Source organism: Erithacus rubecula (assembly GCF_903797595.1).
Source record: "Erithacus rubecula genome assembly, chromosome: 20".
NCBI classification, from domain to species: domain Eukaryota; kingdom Metazoa; phylum Chordata; class Aves; order Passeriformes; family Muscicapidae; genus Erithacus; species Erithacus rubecula.
In genome coordinates, this window is record NC_136672.1 from 6,402,003 (window position 1) to 6,415,606 (window position 13,604).

A 13,604-nucleotide genomic window follows, 5' to 3' on the forward strand; every position below is an offset into this window, starting at 1 on the left:
ACCAAAGGCAAGTTTTTCTCCTATTCTGTCTCATCAGTTTCATGCATATATTTCTAAATTGACAGATATATATTGGTACACAAGCATTTCCTCCCATAAAAAACTTCTATTGCAAGAGTCTCTGCACATCAGATTTTTGAGGGATGCTGGTGCCTAGGAATTTCTAGGCAATAAATAAAATAAAATAAAATGAGCTGACTGAAAAATAAAACCGAATCTGTCTAACTGCACTTTTCATACTCTAGGGTGACAGAGTTGTTACTGTACAACAACAAAAATGACATGAAATTACTTTCTTCATATTGCATTACACTAAAGTTATTACCTAGAAAAATAGTCCTTTAAATAAAAATAGAAGCCTGCAAGAATGAGAATGGAGGGGAAAAGCCACAGAAAATCATTGTCCTCTGCTGTTATACAACTATGATCCTCTTAAAAAGTGCCAGATCAAGGCAAAAAATGGGAAAAGGGAGATAAAGTCTTCTGTAGGAATATGTACTTGTGAAAAGACAGCTTTTCCTCATAGAAGGGTTTATTCAGTGTATTACTGAAGTCAAGTTTGTGTATAGCCTTCCAAAAATTGGCTGGTATATTTGTGAATTAGCTTAAGATTCTTTACAATCCATTGTTCATTTTGTTTCATTGTTCATTGTTTTGGTGGCCAGGATTTCCCAACCAGTGACACTTTCTGAAGAGCCCTTTTAATGACTCCCCCACTTCCCACTGACAAAGTGGAATCCTTAATTTCTGACAGCAAATACAAATTGTTTCAGTCAATAATTAATCTATTTTCTTCCAAATGAAGAGTTGGCTACCTCTGGTTTAAATTACTTCAAAGTAAAGCTGTTATATTTGTTTCAGACTTGACAAAATCCTAAGAAGTGACCTGAATTTTGTAGGCTGAGTTAAGAAACAAAGCATATGGTACATGCAGTATCACTGAGCAATATTCACAATAAAAGGTGTCAGAATGCTACCTGTACCTCTCGGTGGAGTTAGTTCAATCATGTTAATTTCACAGAAACCAACAGGGAAAATAGAAGGGGAAGTGGCATGGTAACAAAACCAATCAGACCCATCTGCTGCTTCTGAGCCATCAATCCCAATCATGAGATAGCCATCTGCTAACACCTTGGTAAAGAGAGAAAAAATTCCACATTAAATACCTTCAGCTGGGTGAGAAAGCTAGAAAGAAAGCATGCCATGTTTCAAGAGTGAAAGCAACTCAATAATAATGGAAGCACACTTAGAAGAACATTCAATTATAATAAAAACCCTCCAAATCATGCCTGTCTCCAGGTCTGTAAATAAAACTGTTACAGGCACCTTTGATAACTGCAAAGTTATGAGATCAACAGCTCCTTTTTCTGATCTCCAGTTTATTTTTCTTGTGAACATCAGCTCTACTTCTAAAGCTAACTCAGTCTATTCTTCAGCTTGCAAGGATATTCAGTACACCATTACTCAAAATCATAACCATTCTGCTCTTCACTGGAAAGGTTAAACAATTCAGCTAAGCTGCTTTTTACATTTTTTTCTTTTAAAGCAGATTTCACATGGATTGGCTCTTTTCCAATCAAGCCAATAAAGGAGGACAGCTTTAAAATATCTTAGACTTCTCCAAGTCAGCAAGATGAGGTTTGGTTTTGAACAGTTGCAAAACAGTTGGTATAATTAGCAGAATATTTTTCTGCAAATTCATCTCACAAATACATTCTAATTAAAGGTAAGGCTGAATTTCCAGAGATTAATTTCAAATTTACATGAGCACATTTTCATAACAGTTGTATATGAACAACTGACAGACTTTCCCCATTCACTGTGTGAAGGAACTCCACTAATTTTAGTTTTGAGCCTTTTGTTTCAAGCCTGAATAAAGGTTAGGGAAAAAAGATTCCTCCCTGCCTCCCCAAAACACACATTTGCTTTCTTACCTTTCTGATAGTTGCCACACATATTGCTGAAAGGTTTAGGGGGTCTATAGCTTCCAATTTCATTCCTTCTTTAAACCACTCTCCAGCTGCATCAACCTCTTTTACCTAAAAAAATTACAGAACAACAGCAGAAACAAAGAATGTAATGAGCCTGGAACAAAACATATCACACTGCCAAAGCAACAGACTGAGGTATCTGTTCTGCTTGTATCAAAGAGGTCAGATTGGATAATAAAAGCAGAAATGCTTGTGCTGGCCCAGGATGTAAATAGAGTTTCAGGTCTGGTTTACACACAACAGGAACTAAGGAGCTCAACTCTGCAAAGATTGTTGTAGCTACTGAACTCACCTTCATAAATAAGTGTGGGGGGTGCATCAAAATGTCCATCCTGTTTCTTTGTAATATCTACAAGGAAGAAGAGTAATAATAATACTATAATATTGTTCAGAAGTTTTGTTCACAGAGCAAACAATATGTTTTTCTGAATATGTTAACCAACACCACACAATCACTGGTGTGGGAGACCCAGAGTTCATAGGAACACTACCACAAAAATCAGGAGGACATCATCCACCCATTTTCCTTGCTGACTTCAACCTGAGCTGCCTCTATAACACAAACATCATTGATGGAAAAAACCCAATATCCAGTATTTACAAAACCATTTGATTATGTCACAAAATTGAAAGTATTACATAGAAGCTTTTGCAAAAAATTGGCAGGTAAACTACTTTGCACTATGCTATGACACAAAATTACATATGTATTTATTTAATTACATATAATCACTTTAAGTACATATATATATGTGTGTGTGTGTGTGTGTGTATGTGTATCCATATTTATCTGTTTATAAATGGTTCCAGTGAAACTTGAAGCATTAGGAAAACTGAAGGCTGTTCCCTGAAGGGAGCCCTTGTGGAATGCTTTACAGGAATTCTGTCTGTGACAAGAGATACCAGCTCTAAGACAAATAATAAAAAACCAGATTTTTTGTTGTTGTTTAGAAGCCTTCACTATTTCAAATTACAATTTCTTTTGCATTTTAGGTAGCAAAGGCTTTAATTGTGTCCCTTCTACCAGATTCACTTGATTTTCCCAGCCCATTCCCTAATACCCTCTAAATCACATATATATTCCAATATAAAATACTAGACAGTTTTTAAACTTGCAAGTAAATAGAAATTCTGTATCTACTAGGATACTTGTCCATGTTGTACTGTACAAAAGAAGGAGTTAGATGTGAAGAAATTAGGAGTTTGTGAAGCAGGGCTGTGACTCCAGGTATCAGCACGAAAAGTGAAGTTTATCATGCTTGAATTGGTAAAGCTTTTTCTGCCTACAGTTTGCTGACCTCTGTTAATCACTGAATTTTCCAAACACTAAAAATCAACCTATAGGTTATTGTGGCTTTTCCACTGCTATATAATATGTTAATTATAATTCTAACTGAAACTGAGTGTAATAAAATTAAAACCCTGGGCCATATTACACTGCCCACAAAACACCTCTAACCCAACCCAAACTTACCAGATCTTTTGAACCTGTGTCCTATACTTCGAGACCAGCCAATATGATGAATGAGTGGGCTGTACATGTGGCACCAGAAGTCATCAGTTTTGTCCTCACTCTCCTCGTAGAGCAGCCTGAGGCGGCCCCCGATGACGCTCTCCACCACCGCCACCCTCGTCCGGCACAGGTGGGTCTTGTCCACCACCTCCACCCTCATGGAGGCTTTGAAGGGGTACTGCATGCTCTCAGACACCTTCAGGCAACACAAACAAACACAAATGTTCTGTGAGAACACCCTCAAACACACACACACATTCTGTGAGAATAGGCCCTCAAACACACACACACTCTCTGTGAGAAAGAACACCCTCAAACACACACACACTGTGAGAAAGAACACCCTCAAACACACACATTCTGTGAGAACACCCTCAAACACATTCTGGGAGAGAGCACACCCTCAAACACACACACACTGTGAGAAAGAACACCCTCAAACACACACACACTCTGTGAGAAAGAACACCCTCAAACACACACACACTCTGTGAGAAAGAACACCCTCAAACACACACACATTCTGTGAGAAAGATCACCCTCAAACACACACACACTCTGTGAGAAAGAACACCCTCAAACACACACACATTCTGTGAGAAAGAACACCCTCAAACACACACACATTCTGTGAGAAAGATCACCCTCAAACACACACACACTCTGTGAGAAAGAACACCCTCAAACACACACACATTCTGTGAGAAAGAACACCCTCAAACACACACACATTCTGTGAGAATAGACCCTCAAACACACACACACTCTCTGTGAGAAAGAACACCCTCAAACACACACACACTCTGTGAGAAAGAACACCCTCAAACACATTCTGGGAGAGACTACACCCTCAAACACACACTCTGTGAGAAAGAACACCCTCAAACAGACATTCTGGGAGAAAGAACACCCTCAAACAGACATTCTGGGAGAAAGAACACCCTCAAATACACACTCTGTGAGAAAGAACACCCTCAAATACACATTCTGTGAGAAAGAACACCCTCAAACACACACTCTGTGAGAAAGAACACCCTCAAACACACACACTCTGTGAGAGCACATCCTCAAACACACACTGACATTCTGTGAGAGCACACCCTCAAACACACAGTCTGTGACAAAGAACACCCTCAAACACTCTGAGAATATCCTCTGGTTTTCCATTTCCTGTCCATTAAAACAGTGTTGATGCACTTGTCATTTAATTGAAGGACTTGTTAATCAACCTGGAGAAATTATTTCTCTCCTATTTCATTGTAACAAAGTATTTCAGAAAACTTACAATAGATGCTACAATGCTTTAATTGTTTCAAGGTCATCCATTAAGATGAGATACAATTCTCACTTAAGTTCAAGAAATTTTCCACTGACATAATGAAAGTTTGTTCAGTTGTTAACAATGGGTGAAGTTACCTTGAGAAATAACTTAAACAAGAAAAACTTCATTAATTTTGTTCTTGCTTTGTCATCCACTCAACAGAAAGCATTTTAAAAACAGGATTAAAATACTTCATTTTAATACTTCATTAATGGAAAACAAACCTTCAACATAATTAAAGCTGGCCATTTACAAACATACTTCTTCAAAATACACAAAAGAAAGGAAACAGATGTTAATCTGCTTTGTGGAAATAGACTGTGTTTAAAAATCAGTATCTGTCACTTGCCATTTTCATTACCAGCTCTCCAAAAGAGAGATCTTGCCAATTTAATTTGGCTTTTAACTGAAGGAATTTTAAAATAAAAATTAACAACTGCAGAAAGGCTTTTTGTTTGTTTTTTAAGCATTATATACAGTGTAAATCAACAAATTTAGTCTCATATTTCTACTAAGAACTGTATATACCATCATCTCAATATTGGTAAGTAAGCTTACCAATACAGCACACTGTACTGCCACACCTAAAGGCATGACTAAGACAGAAAGAACCTAGTCTAGAGCAGGAAAAAAAATAATAATATTTAAAAGTATGATCTTTATTCCTTCCACATCCATACTACACTAACATAGCCTGTTCAGTTTTTTGAAACAGTCCATGACAAAAATCATTCCTGAATCAGAAAAACCAGTATAGACATAACTGGAGAAGGGATTCCAAGCAAAACTGTATCTAAGGGAAGAAACAACTGCATCTCCTTCACTGCAAGAGGAGTTAATGTACCACTGTAAAATATTTCAGTTCTTCACACTGTGCTGCAGCTTTCTTCACAGAACATCATTGCTACTGCATCAGCCTTACCTTTTGAGAAAAGTCAGGAGGAAGTGTTTTGGCACCAGTAAGTCGTTTCACTAGAAAAGCTTTCCAGTTTGTGTATTTGTGCTGGATGGCTGTTGCAAATGAAGGGGAAAAAAATAAGCCACTGATTTTTAATTGTGCCTGTTAAGAGACAATACTAGAGTCTGGAACATGTAAAGAAATCCCAGATGACTAATAAAAGGCCTAGATGACAGTAATGACAAAAAGCTTCTCTAGAGAAGGAATGGTACCCAAGATTAAATTTATGGACCAGGGTAAAGAATTTAATAACAAAGTGTAAATAAAATCAGTGCACATTCCCATTACTGATTAGCCAGCTGCTGCCACCCTGACCTCAAAAGCTTTGAGTCACATCAGATGGGCTAATCCAAGAAACACTTCCAGCATCAGCCAAGCCCTCATTTTTCCACAAGTTAAAATTATAAAATCCTAAGTGTTAGAGTCCTTATGATAGAAGAATACTTTGATATCTGGGCCATGAGCAAATTCAGTTTAATGAAGAGATTTGAAATCAGTCAATAAGGCTACTGCTATTTACATACTTCGAGGAGGAACTAAGGGCTTCCCACTGGTTGCACACCAACCAACTGGGTGGATGTCAGGCCCACAAATGTTGCACCAGAAGTCAAGACTTGAATCATTTTCAAAGCCTTCATATCTCAGCAGAGCATTGTAGCCTGAAAGAAAGCATTTTAAAAAAATACAAGAATTAAACAGGATTATAAAATATGTACGAATATTTCTTGATCAATCATCATGTACATTATATTGGTTTTCTAAATATAATTTTTAATAGCTGAGGTTTTTTTACTGCACGTTTCTGGATGCTATTAATGCACAGAATGGATTACTTTGATAAATGGGCATGTATTATCATATAAGTAAATTTAAATAAAATTTAAATTCTTGAACTATAATCCTTTACAAATTGTACATAAGAGGACAAAATTAATTATGCACAGTATCTGCTTTTTAATAACTTACATCTGTGACTTTGAATTTGTAACTTTTTACCAAGGCTGTGATTCACAGAATGAGTTTTTTTGACAACTCCTATCTGCTCTGCACTGCTCTTACTGCACTCTGAGGCAATATTAAAAAAACCAAACCAAGGACAAACATTCTCAGGCATCACAGCAGCAAGTGCAGAACAGTGAAAATGTGAACAGTGTCAGAATTACACTCAGCAGGTGATTGCTGACTATAGTATTTGATCCCTTCACATTATTTTAATTTCAACTAAAACACATCTACCTGCTAATTTTACAATTCCAGCTATCCAGAAGACTTTGGTAGGTAGGTTGCAGTCAGTGTTTGGAACCTCCACTCGAACTCCTTCTGCAATATCACCCCAGCAAGTCCCCATGGGTGCCTGTCAAGTTTGGGGTTAAAAAGTCATCAGTTCACCATGTGAAAATATTAATTTTTTTATCTCAGTATTCTACAGGCAACTTAAGAAGACATAACATTCCATATACATATAACAAACATATGGTTAGAAACCACTGTTTCTATGAGAACCTGCTTTGGTTTTGATTTGACAACTGTGTAATACTGCAAGTGTATCCAATTATTCCTGTGCATTTACTGAAAGAAAACCTATAGCACTCCAAGTTTAGACAGCAGTTAAGCACAAGTACAAACTGTACATTCCCAAAGGTCAGTTTTGTTCTATGATGTTTCAATTAGGAAGAAACTACTGCTGTTAGTAAGAATGGTTGAAATTGCTGTGCAATTCTACTTGCAAGAAAATCATGGTACCTGTAGAACAGACATGAAAACCTTTAAATTCTGCAAGTCAGGCATGCTGCTGGAAGAATGCCTAAAAATTATTTCTTTAATCTATTCTGATGATTTATTATGGTGGAGTTTATCACCCACTGGTTCCTCTCAGAAGAAGAGGCTTTCACATCACCTGCAATCACTCCATTGAGCAGGCAAAAAGAACAGAAGGCTCTGAGTGGCACCTTTTTAATGAACACCAGAAGAAAAGGCACAGCAAGATCCCTCACACTGTCCCATGTGAGGAATATGTTAGGAACAAGAAGGAATATCTGCCTCATGAACTTGTAAGGGTTTGCAGAAGCTGGTGATAGCAAATTAAATGTAATTTCTATCTCCACAAGAACATTTTCTTGAACAGAGCATCATGAAATGTCAGTCAAAGATATTGCAGATACCAGAAATGCACAGTACTGAAGAACCTAAATTCTTAACAGTAACTCAACCAAAGTTACATTGGTAACAAGCCAGAAAATTTCTCAGTCTGCATTAAATTTGAGACTAGTCAGGAAAGAGGGATTCAGATTTTGGCTGTTTTATAACAACAGTCGCATCAACTCTGATAATAACAAATTCTTATCAGTTCAGAGATGACCCAGCTATCACTGGGAGAACTGAAGGAGAGATCCTCTGGCTCTGCACTGTCTCATTTACAAAGCACTTGGCAAACCCAGAGAACTGAACTACTCAGTGGGAATAGTGAGCAATTGAATAGAATTTTTGCTGAAAGCTACAAGTAAAGAAATGTGGATTAATCCTGAATGACTGGAAATGACAATATGAGAATTTTGCTGGCAATCAGGAATTGCCACTAGCAGCACCACAAGCTAAGTTTATCTTAAAAAGGGAATCCCTTCACTAGTTGAAGTATTTGAGTTTATACTAGTTTTAACTCTTACAGGAAATGTAAGTATGCCAGTTTTCATTCTTGAAGCCTGGTCTCTTCATATTCTGCTATGTCCCATCTACACCAGTCTAGACCAGAGAGTTCTCTTCTGCCAACTGGCAGTCAGAGAAAAATCCAACTGAAAAGATGGCTTATTTTCACACACAAAATATGCAGGTACAACTTAAGTCCCATCTCATACTCACTTCCCTCTTTAAATTGACCCTCTCTAAATTGAGATGTTTGTTTTTAAAGTGAATTGGGAAGTAAACTTTTCAAAAGGAGTATTTTAGCAAATTCTGTTGCCTGTATAGATAGAAATGAGGCCAAACAATCAAAAAAATAACAGTGCTGAATAATTTCATAATCCAGCTGCACTCAATTGAAGTACATTTTACTGCCTGCTCATCTATTCAGTTGATTCAGAGAGAAAAGTATATCCAAACACTTCTCCTGACATCAACCTGTAATGGAAATTTCATTTCTAGAGTGTGGATTGGTATAGACGGAAATAGCAGAAAGTTAAATTTGTCCTTGTCTGTGAAAACATTGGTTCTGCTAGTTCTCCTACACCAATCCATATGGCTCACCCTTTCAAGAAGGAAGCCATCCTGTGCAGCAGCACTGCTGAATGTCAGACAATGGTACTGTCCTGAGGGATAGTTTACAGCACACCTGCTACACTGCACCATCTTAGTCTCCTTCACTCAATAGGGATATTCTTGAAGCAGGAAGACCTGGATAAACCAGGGCTGCAACAGCCATCTTCATCTCTCCTCTGTCTCATCTGATTAATCAATGTTTGAAGAGTGCTTTTAAAAACTCCAAATGCACTAGAGAAGTGGCAAGCCTCACTTATCCTGGCTGGAAGGTGACTGCAGTCTGGATTGGCATAGTGTGAACTAGCAGAACCATCATTTACAGGTAAGAACAAATTTACCTTTCAGACTCATGGCGAAGAGATCCACTTCACATCACTCCCAAACAAGGAAGAGCTGGTTCCTGGCTTCCTGCTCCGGGACATGACCTGGGAGGGCTCTATCTGTGAGCACCAAGGGCCTTCTCTGCAAGGTAAGGTGCAGTCAGGAAGGGCCTGTTTGACAGGAGCACCTAAAGGCCAAGTATTCCCACATACGCACCTGAACAAAGAGCTCACATAGCTTAAAGCTGTGGTTTCTGAAGGTGTTGGATTCCAAACTTTTAATTCTATCAGGATTTTAATGGCAAATCCTGATGGTGATGCTACCAATTCCTGATTTGTATGGAATGCTGAAACCTCGTGTGTGAGCAGTGCCCCAACATCAGTGCCAGAGGAGAAAACATGAAAAAGGGTTTAAACCAAAACCTTCAAAGCAGAGCACTGCCACCCAGTGTAACATCCTGGAAATGCTCCCTTAAATCACTGGATATAGTTTAAAAACACAAGAAACCAAGAGAATGGAAATATTTCGACTCAGAATAAAAGCCAGCAGGATGAAGAACTTCAGGAAATGTGCCTCTCACTAGAAACAGAATGAAAATCAATAATTGCTCTTAATTGTGCATCAAAGTGTCCAGTAAGTAATACTGAAAAACAACTCTAACCACTGTAATTTGCTTTCAGTTGTAGGAATGGTTTCAACTAATAAAAGCAACTATAGAAAAGAGTTTAAGTGTTTAGAGGAGAAAAAGTGAAATGTAGGTCAGCAATGAGCTCACTGTATGTGACTAAGCCATTACTCAATATTAAAAACATTAAATTGAGATTTTCTCCTTGCAGCAGCTACTGCTGTGTGCCTGATTAATGCAATTAGAAAAAATAAAAAAAGAGGTTGTAAGGTGCACAAATGGAAATTGTGGCATTATCATGGGCTTCCTGTAGGAATCAACCAAAGCAGTTCTCCACTTCAGTTTCCTGAATGCTGAAATCATGGGCATGGCCACTCTATTGCTAATGAATTTCATTGGTGTTACTGAATACTGAAGTCTGGAATAAAGGTAACATGGAAGCACAAAAAGCACATCAAAATACTTTGAAATTAATTCTTATCAGAAAGAAAGAACTTTCCAAGATTTAGATACTTTATTTCGATAACTTTTAAATTGAAGAAGAAATAACTTCCCAGAAAAAAAACAAAACCAGAAAAATGGATGTGTAAAATCTGCATCACACCTGAGATACTGAAGTATGCCAGGTTATTAGAAAAAAAAAAAATTAAAAAGCCAAATCTCACATCTCATAATTCCCTTTTTTTTTTAATTTAATATTGATATTAATGTCCCCTATCAAATACCCATATAGATACACTAAGAGTAACCAGTAAATTCAATACATTTTATTGAATAATGAATTTAAGGGTAGGTATGATTTTACTGCCAATTCAAAACTTTGGTCTTGAGCAGAACAAGCTTTATGCATTCCATCACACACACACAGGTGTATGAAATCCATAATATGGATGGTAAACAAACTAATACAAACTTCTATGAATCAAAGCAATACAACACAGAAAACAGTAATAATCTTCCAAGCAAGACAAAAAGAATATTGTTTAATTGTCAGTGGAGAGTGGAACAAAGAGAAGGATCTAACAAAAAAAGCACTGATGTGTTTTTCAGATTCTGATTGGTTTACATAACATATTTTTCAAATAAATATTTACAGTAAAGTTGAATACAAATCCTACCCTTATAACCTTAACTCACATCCACCAAAGAAATGGAAATGTCCACAGAAAACTGCAGGATTTACATTTTACTTGTATGAAAAAGTAAAGTAAGGACAGAAAGGACTTGGTAGCACTGTTGCCATTATCTTGTGAAAATTTTCGAGGTACAGTGTGGCCATGAGGGGGGTCTTGGTTCACATTATTGGGGCACTGGGCAGTTGAATGAATGAAGCTGAGAAAGGAAGATACAATTCCTTTTAATAAAATGTAGTGTTGGAGCATAATTTACAAGTGAGCTGACAACTGCAGCTGTCTCTAACAGAGGATGCCACCCATCCAGAGACATCTGTAGATACAACAGCACAGCCCATGCTATCAAATGATATATTTGATATGGATTTATGAAATCCCTTATCACACATACATAGCTGTGAAAGCCAAGTGCAAACATGCTGACCCGAGCATGGGGAATTTGAGACAAATTCTCCAAGTTCTCCTAAGGCAAGGCTCTGTTCTGGGCAGTAGCTGAGACCTCTGAGCATAAAGGGTACTATTCACAAAGTGCCAACTGCCAGGAGCCCTCAACTCCCCCAAGCTGAGAGGGCTCAGCAGGAATTCCTGAGCTGGACAGAAAATATGTCTCTTCTCCCTCATGGAAAACTTCCATGAAGCAAAATGTTTGTTTTGATTACAACTTTCAGCACATAATTTCAAGCAAAACAAATTTTTGTAATATACTTCAACTTCTCAAATGAAAAAATATGCTGAGAAAATACCTTCTGTCAAAGCTTTTACTTAAGAGACAAAGTACTGACAATATTTTAATTGTCAGTCTAATGTCTTATTACTGGAATTTTATACACACAATAAAAACAGATGGCAATGAATATTGTCCCCAATCCCTAATTTCCTCAGTCATTAAAGAATGTCTCTTTGTCTGAAACTTTTTCAACTCTAAAACAAAGAAAACTAACATTTTAAATTTCTGATTTGTAAACAGCCTTCATTTTTGTAACTGTTTTCAGTACAGCTTGACTTGGTTGGTTTGTTACTCTGCAGTGCATGGGATGATTTGGTGACTTGAACATAATAAAAACAATTCTCAAGTATGTAAGAGCCTTCCTTTTTATTTATGAGAGTGTATGCATCAGGAAAGTAACTGATGGTGTGCAGAATGGTTTAAAAGGATAGATATATTATCTAAAAAGTAGTCCTACTCACAGTTATATTTCACAGATCATGAAAAATATTTAGATAGTAATGTTTTGGAAAAATGAATTCAAAAACTTCCACAGACTCACTCACACACACACAGAGGAGGAGAGCACAAACTGAGAAATACTCACATGTTTAAAGCAGGTAACAGGAGCTGCTGTAAAGCTATTACTATTGATGTAGTTACCCCAGCTGAAACCTTCCACAGGGACAGCTGCTAAGGGAAAGTTATTTTAATTAGAAAGCTGCTAATGAGGCACAAATCTTTCAGTATTTTTGTCTCAGCTCTGTTTATATGATGTACCTGCTTTTGTCTTTGCCTGGTTTTGTAAAGTTGCTTGGTACTGAGCATATGCTGCTAATTTAGCCACTAAGGGCTGTTTTTGTAGAACTTTAGACTTCTTTGTTGGAGGCTTACCCTAAAAAAAAACAAACAACCAAAAACCAACCCAAGTAAATAACATCTTTCCAAACTCCCATCAGGAAATTTCCACAGCTATCTTTGGCAGATTGAAACTAAAATTAGAACTACACAGAGACTAAGTATCACACAACTACATGTATTATAAAATAAATTTAAAAGTAAGTAGTGTCCAAAAAAGTAGTAAGGAGTGTCCAAAGGATGACTTTTGTACTACTATCCCAATTTGAACAGCAATACAGATTCACTGTTGTTTACCTGAAAAAAAGATCTCTTAAAAGCAGTTCAAAATGAAGAACTTTTAGTTAAGCTTACAGCAATGGAATTTCTTGGCATTTGTTGCAACGAACTTGAAACAGGGTATAAAGATATTTCTTGACATTTCTGTCTTTTTTTGACTATTAAACACGACTATTTGATTAATATTTGAAGTCAACAGCCACGTACCTACTTTGCAATTCTACAACGAAAACCCTCAAACCCAAGAAACTGAATTTAAACATCTGTTCAACACCCAGCAGAGAGTCAAAGGATGGAAAGAAAATGGTGTCTGTACCACTACCTGAAGCCTGGCCAGAATGCTGGCCTTCTTGGAGTTGGAGGAGTAGCTTCTGGAGCACGAGACGCTGCAGAAGCGCTTGGTTTTAGAGTAAAAAGCATCCCGGACACCAACCATGCCACACATCTCACATGTAGCTAATCAGAGGAGAGAAAAAAAGAAGCCAAAATGTTAAAAATTGTGGGAAAGATTCAGATGAAGAGGACACAAAGTCCTGGTGGTGGTACTGTTAAATAGTTTCTGAGGGTTTGAGCCCAAAGAAAATTGCACAGGAAAAAAAAATATTTAGGACACTACCACTAATATCAGTGAAACATCAAGAAACTCA

At 37.2% G+C, this 13,604-nt stretch overlaps 1 protein-coding gene across 1 annotated transcript in view; it reads right to left on the reverse strand.

Moving 5' to 3' along the window:
* Positions 1 to 13,604, reverse strand: part of MBTD1 (mbt domain containing 1) — a 35,018-nt gene that overhangs the window by 12,990 nt on the left and 8,424 nt on the right. The window contains 11 exon segments of the mRNA XM_079323576.1: positions 984 to 1,131; positions 1,935 to 2,039; positions 2,284 to 2,304; positions 2,306 to 2,340; positions 3,466 to 3,700; positions 5,748 to 5,836; positions 6,308 to 6,442; positions 7,020 to 7,137; positions 12,428 to 12,510; positions 12,601 to 12,715; positions 13,280 to 13,413. Coding sequence (XP_079179702.1) covers positions 984 to 1,131; positions 1,935 to 2,039; positions 2,284 to 2,304; positions 2,306 to 2,340; positions 3,466 to 3,700; positions 5,748 to 5,836; positions 6,308 to 6,442; positions 7,020 to 7,137; positions 12,428 to 12,510; positions 12,601 to 12,715; positions 13,280 to 13,413 — 1,218 coding nt within the window.